This window comes from Typopeltis vanoorti, chromosome 23 (genome assembly GCF_054136105.1).
Source record: "Typopeltis vanoorti isolate ZY-2024b chromosome 23, IOZ_Tvanoo_1.0, whole genome shotgun sequence".
NCBI classification, from domain to species: Eukaryota; Metazoa; Arthropoda; class Arachnida; order Uropygi; family Thelyphonidae; genus Typopeltis; species Typopeltis vanoorti.
In genome coordinates this window covers 35334570-35357903 of record NC_143571.1, presented here as the reverse complement: position 1 = coordinate 35357903, position 23334 = coordinate 35334570, and the positions used below count along the sequence as shown (strand labels likewise).

At 33.3% G+C, this 23334-nt stretch overlaps 1 protein-coding gene across 1 annotated transcript in view; it reads left to right on the top strand.

Moving 5' to 3' along the window:
- LOC150093777 (N-chimaerin-like) overlaps positions 1 to 23334 on the top strand; it is a 274033-nt gene that overhangs the window by 222973 nt on the left and 27726 nt on the right. The window contains exons 12-13 of the mRNA XM_090412511.1: positions 3140 to 3245; positions 18484 to 18663. Of these exons, the coding sequence (XP_090268637.1) occupies positions 3140 to 3245; positions 18484 to 18663 (286 nt within the window). The remainder of the gene's footprint in view (positions 1 to 3139; positions 3246 to 18483; positions 18664 to 23334) is intronic.

Sequence of the window (23334 nt, the reverse complement as noted above, 5' to 3'; positions counted from 1 at the left end):
CTTTGCATAGAATCCTACTTCATTTTAAGAACACTCACGGTCCAACATCTTATCACAGACTTCAAGCCCCCCCCCCCCCGTTACACGAAACTGCCCGCTAACTTCCAAATCACCAAAACAGGAAAACGTTACAACCAGAGAGAGTCATCCGATATGGGCTCAACCCCTTATATTCTTCTATAGAGTGCCCTCTTTTCTCAGTTCCCTTTTTGCACACGGCCCTTATCTTTTCACCCCTTTGGGTTCATTCTTCGCCTTTACGACACTGTTATACGTGGATTCATAGAATACATGGCAACGTAATTTTCCGAGTAAGCTATAGCCGCTAGCGTTATGCTGTACACGTGTAGCTTTATGCCTTCCAGGAATTATTACTTAGCAACTTTTTAAGATGACTCACAGTAAATTTTACATAGCTCAAGTGAGGCTTAAATTTAAATCAGATTCTCTCTCTTTTTAGACATACTTTAAAATGAAATCTTAATATAATCACCACAGCTTAAATATAAGGTACTTAAAATAAAGAATACAAATTTTACATAAAGTGAAGAAGTTTCACTTTTAATTACAACTGATGTGCAGGTATTTCTCTTTGCCAGCAAGTTTTATATGTTAGGTTCTAAATGAATGATTTCTTTCCAAGATTCCTTCATTTAGGATCTAACAGTATACTTTAAGTCAAATGACCCAAAGGTTGCTGCATTAGAGTTAATCTACTAATGGCTCTACAATCACCATTAAGGGATGTCCAAGAAGAGGGTAATAACATGATGAAGGCAAAATGTAGATGATGTTTTGATCATCTGCATTCTTTGGCCAGTTGGGAGATTAAATAACTTCACAGTCTACACATGTAACAAAAATTATATAGAATTTTACAAATGAACTGAATAAAATTAAAAGCAATCTGATATGTAATGGATACAAAACAGTACCATTCAAAAAATGTTGAAAATTATCATCCTTCTACCAGACTACAATCTGATATGAAAAGAATTTCAATGCCTTATCTTAAAGGAAACCTTGGAACAAATAGCACAGATTCTTCATAAATTCATTCTGTATGCTTAATTCAAACCAGCTCAAAAGCTGTCTTCCTTCCTACCATCTACAAAGGATACATTACCATCTCTTTCCTGCCCAGGTATTTATCAAGTACCCTGCTCATGTCATCTTTTTCTATTTTGGACAAACTGGCTATTCTGCCTTGATTAGAATTGAAGAATATCAAGACTGTATTATATTTTTGGAAACAGACAAAACTTCTTCATTTCAGCAAGTTCAAATTTGATCATCATTTCATTGAAACATGAAACACTACCAAATCGTCTGAATCACGACTGATCAGGCTGCATGCCAATAGCCAATGACTGAGACTGAATTATTATTGTGATTCATATTTTCAAAGACATGACATGCATGTTTCCTGTAGTTAACTGTCTGCCTCCCTGACGATGACATAACATTGGATGAAATATATCGGAGTTTTTGAATAAAATTTTATATAATTTTTGTTACATGTGTAAGCTGTGAAAGTTATTTAAATATGTCTAGTGCACATGTTTCATTAAACCTATTTAATTATATTAGTATAATTATAAATAGTAATTTATATTTGTCCAATTTTCATTCTGCTTCTGTATACTTTGAAGTTCATGCTATTGCCTCTTCTTTATTAATGATTGAAATTGATGCCTTCTTTTCACTGTTATTGTTTCAATCATTTCATGTCATAATTACAAATCAACTATAGCCAAAAACAGTAGGTTTAAGTAAAGTACTTCATACTATAAACTGCTGCTTGCTTATATATTCTTATGTTTAAACTTAGGGAGCAACATGAACCTAGGTTCACAGAATACCATTCAGTAATTTGCTATAAACATTTTCATTAGGTTGCTTCAGAACAACATAAAATCCTTTCAGAAGTATATTATAAATTGTTACTTTCATTACCTTCAAAGCAAGAATATCTAAATTTTCTCAGTTATTACTTAAATAATGAACCACGAGAGCCACTTCGCATTGATGAGTTATTTTTGCTGCTAAGTACTTTGGTACAAGAAAAGATATTAGCCATATTTGAAAAGCTTTCAAGACATTTTAATGATAAGTGTTTACTGGGTCTGCAAGATTCTCTCTTCCCTAGTCTGCAAGATTCTCTGACTAAATTGAATAACTGTTGTAATAGACATGGTATGAAGATCAGCAATAAAAAGACAAAGACAATGAAAATAGGCAGAATCATTGAAAATGTCAACTGTGTTGTGAATGGAGAACCTGTGGAACAAGTAAAACATTTCAGCTACTTAGGCACGATTTTTAGTGAAAATGGTAAATTAAATATAGAAATAGACAACAGAATCAGCAAAGCTGGTATGGTGGGAAGTCAATTGAATAAATTCATATGGAATAAGAGAGAAATTAGTTGGAACACTAAATTAGCTGTATACAAGACAGTGTTCAAACCAGTTTTAACTTATGGATCTGAGAGCTAGGTCAGAAGTAAAACACTTGACCAAAGACTAGAGACTGCAGATATGAGAGTCCTGAGAAAGATTAGAGGCGTGAACAGATGGCATCAATGGCAATATCATATTAAAAATGAGGATATTAGGAAAGAACTTGACATTGTCAGCATCCAGGAATGCGTTAGCAGAGCTAATCTCAGGTAGTATGGTCATTTAAACAGAATAGGCGAAGAAAGATTAGCAAAACAAGTGTTCTCTGCCAGGTTGGCAGCAGAACGACCCAGAGGAAGACCAAGATATAGGTAGATTGATATGGTACAAAGTGCCTTAGATGATAGAAATATAAGATCTGATAATGTTGGAGTCTTGACAAGTAACAGACTGATTTGAAGGAAAATTGTAAATAGGAAGTTAGTAATGATGTAATTTTTTTCATGTAGTACTATCATATCCTGTACATCCCTTGAGGGTACATGGCAGGAATTTGATGATGATGTATTTACTGGGAACATGTATAAAAAGGTACTTTTTTTTTTTACACTGTTTACACATATTTTACATTTATTTATAATTCATATGAAACATCTGGAAATAACGTGCTATTTCAGTAAATCATGTATAAGTTTTATTAATTTGTATTTTGAGGAAGTTTTGTGATATTGTAATAGAGAAATCTACTCTTGGTGAAAAGTTGGAAACACTTAGAGAAGCACTTCAAAGACTACCGCCAGCTCATTACCAAACACTGAAGTATTTAATTGCCCATTTATATAGGTAAGTCAGAATTTATTTACATGGATTGAATTTATTGTGAGAGATAACATGTTTTAGTATTATGATGTAGTCTTTTTTCCTTTTCCTTTCACTTTAGAAGTTCTAATTGTTACTTCATACTGTGTACTTAGCAGACAGACAGACATGCATGTCTTTCAGTAGAATGGCCTGAAAGACAGCTGTAGATATTCTTCAGATAACTATTAGAGAATACACAATTTGTGATAACTACATTAAATTTTCAGTCATAAAAATGTCAAACTGATGCTCATGTTAACGTGCAAGTTGGGGTTTGTGTGCTGAACTTCAGCACAGTTTGGTTTACAGCAGTCAAATTCTCTGTTCATACTCCCACATTTGTACATCAGTAGTAGCCCATGTATATTCCCTGTTCTTCCCTAGACCAGAATGTTGGAGGAGTTCATTTTACAGTGCACAAACATATACAGAATCATATGGTGCCCACATCCCTCTTAGGAAAGACCAAGTTTCATTGGTATCAGCAGGTTGAAATTCATTTCAGCAAAACAACACCACTTATTGAAGGTTTGGACTCCAGGACAATGTTTCAGCTGCTCCCTGGAAACTTGAATTTCTCTTCTCCTCACAAAGTTGGCAAACTGGCCAGAGGAAACATGTACACGTCACTTTGCATGCACATGTGATATAAATGTGTGCATGCAATTGACAGACAATACATTTATCTCAACTTTAGCTGCTTCAGTATAATCTTAAATAGTATCTGTTTTATCATTTCTTATATTGTGTAAAATGAAGAAAGTCTTTTATGGTTATTGGAAACAGCATGGAGGATAACAGCATTTCTTCCATTATGAGGATACAGCTTTAAAACTTTTCAGTAGACTGGCTACTGAATGGTATATTCAACTTAACCTGGCCTGGTTAAGTTGAATATACCATTCAAGTTAAGTGACTTTTTTTCGCGTACAAAAAAGTGTGCTAAAAAGTACCTTTGTTCATGAGAAACATATGATTTTGAATAAAATCAGAAATACTTAATTAAAATCTTTGCATATCCATCCACTTTGATTTATGATTATGATCTTGTATTTCTTAAACTTAAATTTCTCATCACTGTTACTTGTTTAAAGTTCTTGGAACTAATTGAGATTAGCAAGGCTGAAAAGAGAAAGAAGCAGGTGGTCCAAAGGAATAATAAAGAAAGACTGAATAAACAAGAAAAACAAGTAAAGGAAGAAATTATGTATGGAGACTCAATGATCAGTGGAGTACTTAACAAAAGTATGACAAAATCATGTTTCCTGGGTACAAAAATATACGATATTAGCCACGCTATCCAGATGTAAAAAGGTAAGTCAAGGAAATGGTACAAATGATTTGAGAAGTATTCTATGAGGGAGGATGTAAAGGAGTTGTTGGAAGAGGCAAAAACTGAAGAGCAAGAAGGTGAAGATTGTAAGTCTCCTATCACACTACAATAGAGGCGAACTGAAGAGAAGGCTGTTGTAGCCAATGAGACTATACGTAGATTGTGTAGAAGGAATAATGTAGAATTTGTTGATCTGTGGTCTGTGTTTGATGGAAAGAAGGATTTGTACAATGCTGATGCACTGCATCTAAATGATTTTGGTGTTAGGTGTCTGGAGAGAGCTTTGTTCACCGAGCATGCTGCTGTGCAAATTCAGGAAAACTTAAGCAATTAGGGTTCAAACAAGTGAGTTTGTGTGAAGGCACCCATGAGGTGAGTGAGTGTGAGAATGACCAAGTGTGGAATCGAGTCTCTCAAGCGAAAATATTTAATAAGGTAGTTAATTCAGGAAGTAAAGATGGGTTGGGGTCTAAAGGAATGCTGCAGTTTCTATATACTAATACCAGAAGTATCAGGAACAAGAGCGAGTAGTTTTTGGCATTTTAGTGCAACTTTGCCAAAAGTTATAGACATAAGTGACACTTGGCTAACAGCAGATGATGTAGTTACAGGGATTGAATGTGAAAGGTTTAGTATTTTCAAGGAAGATAGGATCGCAGGAGGAGTACTGCTGATGATAGCAGATGAACTGCAGCCAAAAAGAATAGGAGACAGGCAGAAGGGTGGCTGGTCATTTGAAACAGTCTCGGACAAAATATACAGTTGGTTGTTGCTTTAAGCCAGGAAGTTCCAGATGATCTGAATGATCGCCAAATTAGTACATATTATGTACGACGAGTGATTATTATGGGGGACCTCAACTAAGGAGATATAGACTGGAAGCAAGAAAGATCACATGGCAGGAAGGAAATAGAATTGATACTCCTACTAAGACATAATTACTTAAGGCAGCATGTGATGAAGGAGACTAGAGGTGGGAAGATATTGGACCTAGTCATAGGATCAGAAGAACTATCCAAAACCAAGGTGACCACGTTGCCTCTGATTGCTGAACGTGACCATGTGTTCATGACTTGGGAGATTGTAAAACATGAGGAATATTCTGTCAAGTAGGGGTGTTTGTGGAATTACAAGGCAGATGATTATTGACAAGCTTGGCATAAAATTAACACTGCAGGATAAGGATTTAATAATGCATGGGATATAGTTAAGGGTCATCTAGAGCAGGGTTTCTTTTTCTATGACAGAACACTTCACAAATCCTGAAATTTTCACAAACACCTTGTATTTTAACTAAGAAATATCTCATTCAGAATTTAACAAGAAAAAAAAACTAATAGGGGAAATGCTTAAATAAGTGTAAAGATACTAATTTGTTTAAAGAATTATACTAATACAAATTTTGTAATATTAATTAAAGGTGAAAGATGTCATTTTTTTGTAAAAGATTATAATGTAAGAAGTTTCTCTATAAGATATATGTTAGAGCATAGTAACGAAGGATCAAAGTCCATTAATGACAACTTCGGATAAATTGTATAGCCGACGGCAAATTGCTTACGTGTGAACAGCACGCACACAGTGTTTTCCGGGAAGACGCGACACGCGTACGAAGTATTCCAGGAAGATAAAAATGAAAATAGGAGCCGGGCACAAAAAGAAAGTATTGGGCAAAAACGTTTTGGGTGAAGAGGGTGCTAGAGATACGAGGTTTAAAACGGGTTTGTCCTCCCCCTGAAGAGACCTCAATAAAGGTCGAAACTAGTCTGGGTAGTGGCCCTTCCCTTAATGCATAACATTATACATATCCGCAAGGAGATGTGTTTTGCATTATAGGAGATACTGAGATAGGAATGTTGGTAGCTTGCTCCACCTTTGCAAGGAGTTGCCCGGTGTTGTACCACTTTACCCCAGTCCTGAAGATACTTTTAGGCGCAAACTTTGTTTGCACACACTTGGATAAAGGATTAAACTAAATTTATTATAGTCTGACCAAGTGAAAAATAAACTTTCAAAATTTATATTATAAGTACTTACGAGAGAATGCAGACTTTTTCTCTTGTGTGCTGGTAGTTTTCCCCTCCTTTTGTACATCCTGGAGATCTTTGTTGGCTCGAGGTGGATGACTCGCTATCTATTCCATCACAAACACCTTCAATAAGAGATTTCTTAATACCAAAATTAAACAAAGTGCCTCTCTTATTCATATTAGAATTTAAAGCTGTATTCCCATTACTTTTTAAAAAATCACGGCACTCCGGTTTCAGAACAAGCACTTTCACACTGCAATACGAACTTGCGAAGAAAGTATTCAGTATTAATAGATTTGAGAACTGGATACAGACTACCTTGATCTTCAATTTCAGTGGAAAAATTTTCTTTATACTTCCTTGCTGATTGGTCACTGACATTTGCAACACAGATGTTATTTCGTTCAGTTTTGAGAACATGCTTCCCATTGTTGTAATTGGCTTGCAGGCAATTTTTATGATCAGTCATAAATGGCGGTAATCTCTTTCCCGATTGTTGAAAGATTTCGATGTGTGAAAATTAAGGATAATTCATGAATATTTCAATGTTTAAAAATGTGCCACTTGGTCATTGACATTTGCTACACAGATGTCATTTTCTTCAGTTTTGAGAACAGAGGATATGCCACCCATTGTTGTAATGGGCTTGCAGGCAATTTTTATTACCGGTCATAAACAGCGGTATTTCCTTTCCCAAATGTTGAAAGGTTTCGATGTGTGAAAATTAACGATACACACGTTATTAGGCATTCTGGGTCTGAGGTTTTCGACATATTCATGAATATTATTCTCCTCAGAATATTTCTACTATAAAATATTTATTCATGAAAAATGCTTAGAAAACTAAAATGATAAATTCCAGAACTTCTCACGGAACACCTATTCACCTTCCGCGGAACATTAGTGTTTTGGTGAACACAGTTTGAGAAACCCTGATCTAGAGGAAGCGGTATTGAATTGTATACCTAGGGTAAGGAGGGTTAATCGGGTAGGAGTTAGATGGATGAGTAATATCATTAAACATGAGTTGCAGAAGAAGAAAATGCTGCTGAGGGTATATAAAGAGAAAGGTGACCAGCAAACTCATGAACAGTACAAGGCCAAGCAAGAAAGGTGCATGGCAAGGAAGCCAAAACCAGATTATGAGAAAAATCTAGCCAAGCAAGCCAAAGGAAATCCCAAAGAGTTCTTTCATTATTTGGCAAGTTAGAGGAAGAATTACTATGGAAAATTAATCATAATGAGTGATGATGGTCATGAGGTTAAGTGGATATGACACTGGTTAAGTGGATAAGAGGATACCTGCTGGACAGATATCAAAAAGTGGTATGTGGAGAGGCAGAATTGAGGTGAAAACAGGTTGACTAGTGGTGTACTGCAAGGTTCAGTGCACCTTTAATTGCTGTTTAATTTGTACATAAATGATATAGGAAATAACCTGAAAGGAAATATTTAGTTATTTGCTGATGATGCAACATTAGGTTGAGTAATATAATCAAGGTGATGTGAAGAGCTTGCAGGACGATTTAAATAGGCTGTCAGTATGGTCCAAAGATAATGGGTGTCAGTTTAATGTGGAACAATATAAAGTTATGAATTTAGGGATAAATGGATTTCAAGCCATGTATCATATTGATGGCACTGTACTCCAGGAAATGATGAGGCTAGATATTTAGGTGTGGTGGTAGACAGAGTTAAAGTTTAGAGGACATATTGCTAAGTTAGCCCATAAGATTACTTTGCTATTGAAGAGCACATTAACAAGTAGAGATAAGGAAGTTGTTATTCCTCTTTATAAGGCCTTGATATGCCTACATCTGGATTACTGTGCTCAGATCTGGTCTCCTGGGTTTCTTGGTGATGAGGAAGCAGTGGAGAGGATTCAGAGGTGAGTGACCAAGATTGTTAGTGGCCTGTGGAATGTTTCCTATGAGGATAGATGGAGAGTGTGTGAATTGCAGAAGTTGGTGATGTGAAGAACTTGCTTGATCCATGGAGAAAAAGAGGGGGTATGATAGAGACATTTAAGTTGCTTAAAGGGTTTTATAGGATAGCTGGAGGGGCCAGAACAAGGAGTCATTCCTGGAAGTTGAAGGTATGGTTAGTAGGGATGTGAGAGGACCAGATTTTTTTTTTTTTTTTTGCTTGCAGAGTTGTGAATGAGTTGAATGGGTTGCCAGAGTCATTTGTGAGTCATTAATTTTTCTGTTAATGGCTTCAAGGAGAGGTATGATAAATTATGTGGATAAATTGGGTCTCATGCAATGAGTCTTAGGACTCCATGGAGGTGCCTGTATAATAATTTGATTGAAGTGGCATTATTGTTCAACCAAAATGCAAAACTTTCATGTACACTTTGGTGAGTGGTATGCAATTTACCATTATCATGATGGGTTCAGGTTAATTATTTTCTTTATAGCATTTTTTAAAAAAATTTCTTTGGAGAGGAAGAGAGGAATGAATTACACTTCCATTCTAGGGATTGTGGCTTAGATTCTGACTCATAGTGACTGGCACAGTGAGAACCTGTGACCAATGAGAACACATTTGAAATAAATGAGAAGGAACCAGTGGCTTGTCATTAAAAAATCTGTAGAAATCTCTTTGTCTTGTTTTTTTTTTCCTCTCTCTCTTGCATAAATGGCCATTGTATCCATTTGTGACAAATTTTCCTTTTCTCTTAGTCGTTCTATCATCACTATGCTTTGAACACACACACCCAACCTTAAAAAGTTCTTTGCAGTCACACCAAAGTCTTGATGATTTTAGGGTCATAGCTAGATCGAAAGGAAATCTGAAACAGCCTTTTATGGAATGTGAAGAACTATCCAAGGCGTCTTTTAACCTAATGTCTGATCCTCACCATCTTGTGGGGCATCCCATTTATAGGCATCTACCAGGATACTGAAGAAATTAGGATGTGCTGGCAATTTGCAGTTCAACCAAATTGTATTCTGTATTAACTTAATCCAAAACAATGATTGCACAACAAGATGGAATTCCATGCTAACTGGGTGCCGTTATCTAGTTAAACAAGGTTACACTGTTTTCATCAGAACACCAGGACGAACAGTAAAAAGTCATCTACTAGAACAAACTCCAGTTATCATCAGCAGAATTCACAATAGGTACCATCAGTTCCAGAAGTCTTAACAAAAAAGAGGTAGAACTGAAACATTGTAAGACAACATGAAGACAACATTGTCAAATGCCATCTAGGAAGTACCATGGCAAGATGATTGGTGTTGCAGCAAAGAAGACAAAAACAAGTGAGATTCAGGCATTATTGATCAGGGTAAGAAAGATAAAATAGCTGTAGTATTCAACACTGAACATGAAGATCATTATATTGAATGCCAGGCACTTTCAAGTATAGTAATGTGGACAAACACCAAGCTGAAGAATCAGACAGACTTAAGGATCTGCTAAGGAAAAAGTTGAGAAATTTTTCAAGTCATTAGAGAAGACAACTGACATAAAGAAAAAGGAAAAACTGGTCCCTGTTGGAGATCTGAACAAAGATCTCCAACAGGGACCAAAGTAGGAAATAAATACCAGACATGTAAAAATGTGTTGGAAAAATTTGGGGAAAAGAGTAATGATAATGGTAGGTACCTGCTGGAATTCTCTTCAGGACACTGACTAGAAGTCTCATGGACTATGTTATTGTTGATAGTGATATCTTCATCCTGGTTTCAGAACACAAGTGGATTTGAAATAGGAAGTGATCACCATTTACTTTTGAGCAAGACAAAATTAAATATTATATTTAAAAGAAAAGTGTGTAAGAAAGATTTAAAAAATAATATCACAATAATTTTTTTTTTAATTTGAAAATTACTTATGAAAATTATGCCCAAACTTTTGGATTCTGATGGGCCAAAATTTCAGCAGTCAACTTGATTGTTTTTGGCTCATTTGGAGTGAAGTATATCATTGCCTTCCCTCCATTCTGGTATTTTTTTTTCATTGGCAGTCTTTTCTCTCTAGATGATCTCCTGTGTATTTTTTTTAGAGAAAAAACAGTTTGTCATCCTTGTTAACTTCACTTAACAAATTTAGTAGTGCATTATTTTTTACAGTCGAGTAAGAGCAAGATAATTCTGTCAACGTTCTCAATTTAACATTAATCAGATCATGAAACAACAACATCATCAAATACCTGATATGTACCCTGAGGGGGGGGCAGAGGTACAGATTTGATTTAATTTTGATTTGGTTTTTATGGTGCAAATCAAAGAGCATACTGCACCAGGACACAGGTTACAGCAGTACATGTGGTAAGTGGTTCGTATGATAATCACAAACATCCGTGTCCTGGGCAGGATTCGAACTCACACCCTCTTGGCTGGGGAGCAGATAAGCTAACCACTCAGCCAACCACAGCAAGCGGTACAGGATGTTATGATAGTATTACATGAAACTATTACATCATTAATAATTTCCTAGATGACATCATTCCTCCAACTTTATCTATCACCTAAGGACTCCAGTAATTTCAGATCTTATATTTTGGTCTTCTAAGCCACTTGTTATTAATCCACCTATGAATAGATCTTGATCTTCCTCTAAGTCTTTTTCCTGCCATCCTGGCAGAAAATACTTGTTTTGCTAACCTTTCCTCTCTATCATTCTGTTTGAATGTATGTTTGATGTGATGTGACCATACCATCTGAGACTGGCTTTGCTAGCAATGCCAAGTTCTTTCCTAATATCTTCATTTTTAATATGATTTTGCCATTCATGCTATCTATTCACTCCTCTAAGCTTCTCATATCTGTGGTCTTCAGTCTTTGATCAGGTGTTTTGTTTATAACCCAAGTGTCAGATCCATAAGTTAAAATTGGTTTGAATGAACACTGTCTTATATTACAGGTAGTTTAGCGTTTTGACTGGGAGATTATTGTGTATAAATTTATTCAGTTGACTTCCTACCATATTAGCTTTGCTAACTTTGTTGTCTGTTTCCTTATTTAATTTGCCATCCTCACTAAAATTAATGCCTAAATAGGTGATTTTTTATCTTGTTCTATAGGTAATCCATTCAGGATGCAGTTGATATTTTAAAATTTCTGCCTATTTTCATTGTCTTTGTCTTTTTATTGCTGATTTTTATACCAAATTTATTACAACAGTTATTCAATTTAGTTAGGGAATCCTGCAGACTTGTACTGAATTTATTTAGGAATATGACATCATCTGTGTAAAGAAAGTAAAAAGTTGAGATTAACATATCCAATTTTGATATCAGGTTTAATGCCACATTCTTTCATAATGTGATCCATGTAGATGTCACCCTTATTCACTGCTGGTTTACAACTCAAATATAGACTGTTTTGCTGATCATAATGGCTCATATACAAATCGTTGTTATACTTCCATGATTTCTCAACTGTTTATCTTAAAATTTGCCTTAAAATGACCTAAATCGAACCTGTTCTTCTCCAAGCTCTTCCACACTTTTTCTTTGCTGTTTCTCAAATCTACTTGCATAAATCTTATCAGGAATACTTAGCAGGGAAATTAAATTCCTCAGTTATTCTCACATTCAGGTTTATTTCTCTTTTTATGCATGAATATTATGAGAGCCCTACTTCTATCTTCTAGAATTTGATTTTCTGAATTATGCATTGCAGCCACTGTAAAACATTTATACTTCCTTATTTGAGCATTTCTGGTTGAATATCATGTACTCCTGCTGCCTTTTTCACATTTCAGGTTTTTGATGGCTTTTTCTTCCTGAAATATTGATATGTACTCCTAACTGCATTCCTCATGTTTTCTGCTACCTGTTGTTACTGCTCATTTTATTTAGTAGTCACTCAGTATAATTATTTTAACCATCTAGAATATCTTCAGTATTCATGTTACTTTTATCATATATTATACCTTTTACAGTACTCTTTCCTCCATTTCTGAGCTTTCTCAGTAGCCCTCAGAATATTTTGCACCCTTCCTATATTTATTTTCTATATTCTTACCAGTATTCCCATGCCTTTTGTTTAGCTAGAAGAAGAGAGACCTAGAAGAACAAGAACCACATTAATACAAAAATATGTCACAAACACACATATATTGCTGACTATGTACATTATGACTCTTACCACCCCTATTCGATAAAAAAATCTGTTGTATTAACATAGTTCATTAATGTCTAATAAGTTTTCCTCAACTTCTAAGGATTTAAACAGCAATATTTAGCACAAATTAGAGCAATCAACTAGAACAAAGAAATCTTAAAGAGTCCTTATTCTATGAAATATTTTCACATTCCTAAAATACATATTTAAACATACTGATTATAAAATTCTATTTACCAGCCAATCAGGAATTAAATATTTTCAGACCCACAAAGATACAAACTGATCAAGAAATATTTGAGTATCACAATATATCATATTGTTAAGTATAATTTCTGGGAAATTCCCATGCTACTCCTCTAAAACACTATTAATATAATTAACGGCTATTTTAGCCTGTTTTTGTATAGGAGTGTCCCTTATATTTAATACATTGGCTAACATAACTTAAAAGGGGTATGTATATATTTTAGGGCATTTTGGGCAAGTGTGGAAGGCAATTATGGCAGAATGAAAAATGTGGAAAAATTATGTTACATACCTTGATTTTGGTTTAAAGATGCCTTCTAAATCCAAGCTCTTGTTGAAAGGGGGGGGGGGAAGAGAGGGAAAGAACATGGGGTTGTACTTGAGACACGGGAAATAAGTTTGGGAACCCGGGTTACTATTAATAATATATATATAAATATATATATATATATTATTTTGTTGTGGGGAGAGGGGGGGGAAGGAAAGAAGGGGAAGGGTATCCTTATGTGGAAACTGGGGCAAGGGTTTACGGGGTGTGGACTGTTTCGTGGACCATCGTCGGAACTTTGTGGGAATGACTGTAGGGCTATGTCAAGGCTGTGAGATGTATCTGCCAAATTTGGACATTTGTTGTCGCTAAATGGCCGGAGGCGTGGCTTAATTTGTAAGTTTTGGAACGTCCAACATTCGGAAATTAGGTAGGGACGGTGGACGTTGATAGAATTACCATCGCATTTTATGGCAATAGTTTCGGATATTCTAAGCATCGTTTCGTTTTCTTGTTTGTCAATGATTAATATATACATACCCCTTTTAAGTTATGTTAGCCAATGTATTAAATATAAGGGACACTCCTATACAAAAACAGGCTAAAATAGCCGTTAATTATATATCATATTGTTTTCCATACCTAATTGCAGTTCATTCTGCGTGTTTTACAATTCCAACACTATGGTCTCGATTATACACTACTGTACATTATAATCAATATAATACTTGGGAACACTACAATCTCGAAAAACATTTTGTAGTGTTCCCATTCCTGATAATCTCAGTTGGACTGTTAAAAAGAAAAATCTTCAAAAGAATAAAACTCAAAAAACTGCTGCCCATTCAGTGAACAAAACCATGTGTCACAAATTGAAAAAGTTGCTATACTTGATTTCCAAGATAATTAAATAAAATTATGTATATATTTGAAGGCCTGTCAATTAAAACTAATATTACTGGTGTAAATGTCCATTGCCCATAATTAATCTCAGAAATTTGGAACCCACTTATATTAAAATTAACCCAAAAGTTATAACCAATCAGAAGATTCTAATATTCCTTGCCCACCCCCTCACACACACACACACACACACACACACACACACACACACTTTCCTTCTGAGAATAATTTTGGTTTGAAATGGCCTCACACCATAAAGAGTTTTCATTCACTGTAAATGAAAGGAATATCAGTCATTTTTAATTATTTTATGAATTTATATTCACCTTTATGTAACTATCTATTTATTGTTCGTTTTAAATAATTAATCCTTTTAATCATTCCTGTGTTTATAGTTTATCAAAATTCTCATTTTAGTTATGCTACACAAGTTAGTTTTTACATCTGTACTATGTTGGTAATATTCTTCCTTTGCCAACGTGCGTGTTAGAAACATTTCTTAGCACATTTCAACAGCCACCAACCAAGGATCTGCTTCACCATTGAAAAGGAAAACAATAACTGTCTGCCCTTCATTGACTCTAGTCATCCAAAGGATCACTATCTTTTTCAGTTTACAAAAAAGAAACACTGGATGGCATGTTCATTATCTATTACACCACCACTCCCAGTAGTATTGTGTTATGAAAAAGTTAGCAAATAGAGCTACAACTTCTTGGATCATGCTAGCCTTCTCCACCAAAATGTCACGTTCAGTACACATTTTTATCCAATAACTTTACCTTTCACAAAATCAATAGAGCTCTCCACTCATCTCCCACCCCAACCCCACCATCAATTCAGAACACAAAAAATCCATTGCCATTGTCCTGCTTCCAGGGCACCTTAGAAAAAAACTACATGCATTCTTAAAAGGTATAATATATACAGCCATCTTTTTAGGCCATACCAAAAATTAGCTATCCTTATCTACTCACCAAAAGATTCTCTCCATCATCTCGATCATCCTGGTGTCTACAGTGTCCCTTGCTTCTTCAAACTTATATACTTTGGACAAATCAGAAGAACTGTTAGTTTCTGTTTTTCTTCTAGATGATATTATGTCCATCATCTGTACTACAGCCATTCCAGGATGGCAGACCATGCCATGGATACAGATCACTAGATCCAGAGGAAAACATTGCCAATATACCGAATCAGATATAAAGCTGAGAAACTATTTCTGGAATCTGATACAGCACTATGTTCTCCAAACCCAAACAAATTTTTCTGCATCAATTTCCAAAAATCTGGGAGTTCATCATTTTGAGACCTTCAGCAAGATTGTATGGCTACACTCGTGGAGGGTGATAGTTAGACTACAGGAGCTCAATTTTTATATTCAGTCTGTGTTTTCTTTCCTGTCGAGGAAAATTTTTGATCACAAGTTAGTAATGATGTAGCATTTCATGTAGTACTATCATAATATACTGTACATGTCAGGAATTTGATGATAGTGATTCATAATCAAATACATACTACCAATGTTCTTAAAATGCTCATCCAATAAAAGTTGGATGGGCATTTTTTTTTTTATTTGTGCTGTTATATGCTCTAAAATGATTAATTATTATCAGGGCTGAACAAATTACTTACTCACCATGCAAGCCCAAGACAATAATGCACTTTTTTTTTTTGAAGGTATGCCTCAATAAGTCTGTAGGAGTTCCATAAACTGATAAATGGTGTTGTCTGTGTTTTTTAAAGCTAAGAAGATATTTTAGATTAAATAAAAAAAAATATTCTGTTTTGTCCAGTTTGCAGCTATTCACCAGCTGGTAAAATCTACTCGTCATGGGTGTGTTACACCTGATATCTTAGGAATATAGTATTCTCAGCTATCATGGTGTAACATGAAGAATAAATATCATAAATTAAAACCCCTGCATAAAAAAATGAATTATTTAATGGAAAATTTCTTGCATCCAGTAATATGTATAAAACGTAAGGGTTGTTGTTAAAGTAGCTGATAAAGGAAGGAATGTATTAATATTGTAATATGACTTAAAATAAGGAATTCTAACTAAATAAGTAGCTAACAAAGGAAAGTATAGATTAATATTGTAATACGATTAAAAATGAGAGAGTTAAGTAAATAAGTAGAAATGGGTGAGTCATAAAATACGTTATGTGAGAGATTAAGTTATTAAGTAGAATTCATAGAAAAGGTTTGAAAGGGGATTAAGTCAGGCTAGCACAAGGAAAGCAAAGCTATCGCTTAGGGCCGATCCCTGGATCGAAACATTGAGAATGGGCTTGCCGATCAAATGATGTTTGGCGAGAAAACGCCACCCTAATTGGTTGATGATTAAAAAACAAGTAGAAGGAGGAGAAAGGAAGTAAGAAAAGGTGCCATTAGGGGAGCAGCTATAAAAGGGTTGGTAACCCCCTGGGGAGCGGACTTTTTTTGGATAGTCGCTTTTGGCCTTGGAGTTTGGTTTTGGTTCCGGTGGAGTTCACAGGGTTTTCCTGAGTGGCGACAGGGGTGATATCTCCTCGTCACAACACGGAAACGAAAGTGAGCGGGATTTCGATTCCCGTTTTCCCGAGTAGGAAGCAAAGGAAAAATTGCCATAGAGTCCTAGAAAAGGAGGGATCTTCTTCTAGTGATAACTACGCAAAGCAGAAAGCTGTAAAGAGATCGATGTCCTCGTTGTTGATAGTAGAGCAAATATATGTGTGTTAAAGTATTCCAGAGTTACGAGAAGTTTTACCAAAGGTTCGTTTGGAAAAGAATAAAGGCTCATACGAAAAGCTCAAGAAAGGTACTGTAAATCATAACCTATGTTAGCTAGAAATTTGTCTGTGAAAAGTATCGTGATTCCAATATAGAACTGTTGAAGTTATACTAGGACTTTAGTATATGATAGAATGTGTTATGTGTAGATTGACTAGTGTTATAGATTTGTGAATGATTAAGAGTCCTAAGGTATTTTTGCATGTCTATTATATTGCACAAGATATTTAAATGACATAATTGTGTGTTAGTGCAAATAACAGTATAACGGAATAGTGTGAATTAAGTAATTATGTATCCTAAGAATTGAATGCCTAATGTAATGTATGAAATAATTGAAATGTCACAAGTATGTGTTAGCAGTGAATGATTTGTTAATCTACTTCAGTATTAATAATCAGATAGTGTGAATTGATCTAATTTGTTCACATCAGGTGAATTTATGAATTAATGTGTATGGCGGCATAATCACAAATAGCCATATTGCTTGTAATGATTTAATGTTAGTCCATAAGTATTTTAGTTTAGTATTTGAATTGTACCATATTTAGAAACTTAATAAACCTTTTGTTCAATGATAAAAGAGTTGTCTGATATTGCTAATCCAATGCACCGCTTAAAATCATCATACCTAATCATGCGGGAAATTTAATGTTGAGGAAAGAGATTAAGAGTCACGACTGCAATAATATTTAAATACTAAGAGATATATTCGAGATTGACTTTCTCCCTATTTATGACAACATAAATGGTGCAGTTGATAACCACTTGAAAATATTGTACTTAGTCATGCGGAAAATTTAAGTTGAGAATCGAGTTAAGTGTCACGACTGCAATAGTTACACTTTCAGATATATTTGAGTTCTTTCTCCTTGTTTATGTATGTAATATCCTAAACTAAATATCCCAAAAGGCGCAGTATAAATACAAATATTAGGGGTACTACGGGGAGCAATAACTTAGATATTGGTATAAGTTTTGGTAAAATCTCGGGCATAGAAGTTAGAAGAATATAGATAAAAGGAATTTGTAAGATTAGAGTAGAAATCGTAAATTGGGAATGGGCAAGCATATTTGTCAGGCACTAATTATTACCATTTTAAAGTTACAGCTGTGTATTAAATGTTGCTGGATGTACTCATGCTTATTAGGCTCAAGTGTGACTACAATATCAGTAGCGAATAGCCATGCAATCATTATATTACATTCTGTTAGATGATATAGTTTATGCTTCAGAGGCTTTGATATTGCTTAGAAAATTGTCTATGCCATCTCATCCTGATAGTTTCTGAACCTAATAATGTGCATTATTGTCTAAAATCAAATAATGCATATCATAATGGTCAGATAATAAAAATTTATCATCTCTTGTTCCACATTTAGTTTTGGAATTCCATATTTGATTACAAGTGCATGATAAACAATAATTAGAATTAAACATAATTCTTAACTAAATTAAAAGCATCATATTTACCCTTTTTTAAAAAAATTATTAATTTATTTAATCAGTCTGAAATTCAGATATAATTTCTGTTTTATTTTCTACTTATTTCTTTTCTAATATGTTTTCATATTTTTAAGGGTTGCAGAAAGTCATAAAAAAAATCGAATGACAGCTCATAACTTGAGTACAGTGTTTTGTCCTACACTACTTCGATGTCCAGATTTTGGCGTGCCAAAAGATCAGATGGCATCATGGTTTGCTGAGAGTGAAGTGATAGAACTGCTTATTACTTATCAAAAGAAACTGTTTGATGTGTAGTGCGTAAATGTATATGTGGTATTTTATTTTATATGTTCACCTGTTTATATTTTTAAAGTTTAGATTTAAAGTCATATGACTATGAAGTTTACCATTGGGCAAAAAAAAAAAAAAAAAAGAAAGAAATATACATCTCTCTCTCTCTCTCTCTCTCTCTCTATATATATATATATATATATATATATATATATATATATAGAATCTCTACCTGTTTAAAGTTGAAGTATTTACATGCCATGCCATGTATACTGATCAATAGTTTAAGAGTTCTTTCTATTATATATTTATACATGCCATGTATAAAAAATATATTTTTTTTTATATATATGTCAAATATATATATATCAAACTTTAATTCATTTAATTTGAAATCTTTTCAAAAGAATTCTCTAAACTATATTTAATTATTATTTATTTATATATACCATTTTATTATCATGATTACTGGAGTGTTCCAGTCTTAACTGATAAATTTTTAGATTAATTGGAAATGCTCATCTCCTGTTTAACAGTACAAGTTTGGGGAATTAAAAATCATGATGTATTTTCATATTTTTTCTGTGCTTTTGCTGTTTTTTCTGTTCCATTAGTTTTTGTCTTTATTAATATAAAGACTCCTAGTCTTGATTATCGTAATTTTTTTAAGAAAATAAAAAGTAAAATTCTTAAAGAATTTTTTTATATTCTACAGTTAATCTGGAAAATTGTTAAAATTTAGAATTATTATTATTATATGTTAGGTATATGTTTTGTTAATAGTTAAAATTTTCAAAAAAAATTATCTTATAGTTTTTTTTTTTTTGCATAAAAAGACCTAATCCAAAAGTGTTTGCAGTCATTCTGTTAGTTATAATTCTTTAATTTTATTGTTCACTGATCTTTTACTTAAAAATACAATTTAAGTGAATTTAAATGTACAAATTATGTATGAAAAGTGTTATACATGCTGGTTTCAACTAGTAGTTACTTGCATATACAGTTAATTTTCATTGTGGTAAACACTTCTGTAATAAGAGATGATTCATTCTCTATAGCAGACACCACTTTGTGCATTGTAATGTTTATTGCAGAGGGTTATTATAAACAAAGTTCCCTATAGCAAATTTTCTGCAATAACAAAGATATCCCTTTCATCCCTACAGATTTGCTGTAGTGAGGTTGACTGTAAAGCATAATTATTATGGGGGGGAAAATTAGTTTTTTATCAAAATCTGTTAAATTAAGTACAATTGTTGCCAGAGTTCAAGCAAAAGCAGTTTAAGCTGCCATTTGTTAGTAGCATAAATAAATTTAAAGTCAGACACTACCTTTCCTTTTATAGCTACATTTCTTGAATATGTCATCACCTGTTCAATATTCTGTTCTTTAATTTGATAAGAAAAAGGATAAAATATCCATATTTTCCCATCAAGCTAGCAAGCTACTATATTTGGTACTAAGAAACTGAACTTTCTAAACAAAACATTATCAGATCATACAGAACTTGCATCGCTTTTGCCATCGTCTGTATTCCACTGCTTTAAACTTGTTAACCTTGTCATTATGCGCACACACAAAAAAAAAATGATAATATTTGTATAGCACATTGTAGTAAACTAAGGGGGGATTTGGATGTTTTTTTCTCCATTTCCCATGGAGAAAAAATTCATTACACGTTCTTTATATTCAATAATTATGATTAGAAAAATAAAATAAGTATTAGGGAGGGGATTAACTATTAAATTTGTATAACACTTTCAAATAAAATCTTTCCAAATTTTTTAATGAGAAACTAAACTTGAGCTTGTTTCCATGATCATAACTTTTTATATCAGGTTTTATGCTTGCAATGGCTGCACAATCAAGACTTTAATCTCTTCAAATTCTTGATAGTCACCATCAACAAGAAACTTTGTTTGCACAAGTAAGGTAGCAAATGGCAAAGAGTACTTAGCATTTTTTCTTTCATCGTTAACCAGAATTTGGATAATTCAGTGTCTGTAAATTTGAATGTATTCCGAGTGTGCAATCATTCTTTAACAAGTCTCTTCTTTTCTTTCATTGACAAATGTAATTGTGCAATTTCTTTTCATAATGTGAATGGATTTTAAATTAATTTACGTATCAAGTATTTCAAATTAAAAGTTTTCTCAAGCATACACAGATGTTGCTCTACTAGTCTTAATAATACTTCTTTAGGATTCAAGTTATAACATCAACTAAACATCACTAAAGAACCATTTTTAACTCATCTTTTCCAAAGTTGAATTTTAGCTTTGAATCCATAAACTTTATCAGTACACATTAATGTATGTTTCACTTGATTCTTGAAATATTTGATTAAGTTCATTTAGGTACTCAAAATTTTCAGTTACACAAGTCTTTTTTTTTTTTTTTTTGAAGTCAACACTGTCCTTCAACTCAGCAAAATGAGAATCACTCTCTTTTTTTTTTTTTTTTAAGCTCATAACCCTTGACAGAATTCTATCTATGGACACTCCATGCGCATTGGTATTCTGATCCTATTTCTTTGCATAAAGCTGAAAATAGGTGGAACTGTATTGACTTGAATTTTATTAGATCATCATTTTGATGATAACATTTAATAAAATTCAATGTGAAATTCAGCAGGTAACTTTTGCATACATGAGCCTTCTCTGTGAATAAAACAATGTATTACTTGACCCTTAGGGTTTTCAGAATGAATTCTTGATGTAAAGCCTTGATGCCTTCCTATCATTGCAGCTGCACCATCAATACACAAACTTATGCATATTTCTATAATTTACCACATTGAATATTTCATCCCATGTAGTTTTTTGGTACTTCTTTGCAGAACAAATTGTTTTGCAAAGAAGTACCAAAAAAACTATAATAACTAGCTCAAGGAGCTAGTTAAAAGGTCACACACTTATCAGCTAAAGATAAAATTCCTCATATAGTTGATAATTATGTGACCTTTTAACTAGCAAAATGATGAATTGTAATGTATGAGGCATTTTATCTTTAGCTGATAATTGTGTGACCTTTTAACTAGCTCCTTGAGTGTAAAAGAGCTTCGTCTCTTATTTTGTCTTGTAAATACTTAAAAAAAAATTCAAATCTATATCTGCATAAGAGGGATGTTTTGATGTAAGGTGCCAGCTTAGTTTGCTTATCACCTTGGCTTTGACAACTCTTCCACTGAAGGAAAAAAAACATTTAGGCTGAGAAAGAAAAAAATTACCAGGGTACAGAAATCCAAATTTGAGATAATCTTCATTATATTGCCTGATTAGTGACTTCTTTTTTTTTTTTTTTTTTATTATATGCATTTTTTGGGGAATTTCATGACTTTCCAGCTTAAATCAGAAAGTTGTGCATTATGGTTGGAAAATAAATATCCTTAAAAATTATTTTCATTTATTATTTGTTTTTAGAAATAAATAGGTTTTATTTATTTATTTATTTTTATTTCTAAAAGCATACAATAATCCATTATGAAATTCAAAAATCAAAAGTCAGTAATAAATTAATAAGTAACAATTGAGAAAATTAACAAACGCAGTTATGTTTTTTATAGAACACCTAATGTTTATTGAGCCATTGTTGTAATTGTGCCATTTTTCCATACTGGAAATATACAGTATAGGAATTTTATTTACCTTGCCATGTTTCTATATTAAATTTATTATATCTAAATTTAAAGTTCATTTGGAAGTAATGTAATTAATATAAATTTGATATTTTCGGTATTCAGGAGAATAACGGAAATAAACATTAAAGTTGTAAGATTAAAAGATTTTTAATTTTTGATTTATAAGAATTATTTGTTTATATTAACCAGCTATTTATGGCTGGTGTTAAACAGTTAACACAGTAGCAGTAATAAATAATATTGTAGAATATTTAAAAACGTGTAATTTCAAATAAAAAGGGGGAAAAACATTTTTATTAATAATAATTATTATTATTAATCTTTCTTAATCCATCATTCTCCCATCAGTGACAATAATAATCTTACATATCTTCTATATTAATAGAAAAACCTGAAAAAAATAAAAGCAAATGAAATATTTAACATGCACACACAAAGAAAATAAATCGATTGAACAGGAATGTCAGAGGTGCTATGTGATGTAACCACTACAGGGCAGTCTTTGGCTGCAGCTACTGCTATACATAAAATCTTATACGTATGCCAAAATAATTATTGAATTCAGGAAGTTTACAGAGATCCTATATACGGTATAATGTTCAAATATATTTTCAATTGTAAATTTGAATGACTATGAAAAGTTTTACATTTTTTATCATTATAAAAAAAATGAACGGCATCCAGTATCTCATTGCACACCAACTGGAAAACTGGTTTTAAAGATACTATTAAGTTTTATTATTAATCTAAAAAAATGCAGAAACATAGTCCTTTTGAATCGTATCTTTTCAGTGGTGCAACAAGGTAACTTATGGCAGAGGCAAAGCAAGCTCTGTATGCTCTCATAGTGCTTTTACTCTCTCACTTGTGCTCTTTTGTGGAGGAGAATGCATTTGAATCCTGTTTAGGATACATGAACCCTTTATAGGGACTTCTCACATAAGTGAGTTAACCAGTTTCGCATGGAGATGTAGTGCATTTTCTTCCAGAAACTTGATTTTTTATCTCCATATAAAACAGGCTAGCAAGAAAATGCATACAAATAACAAGCTGA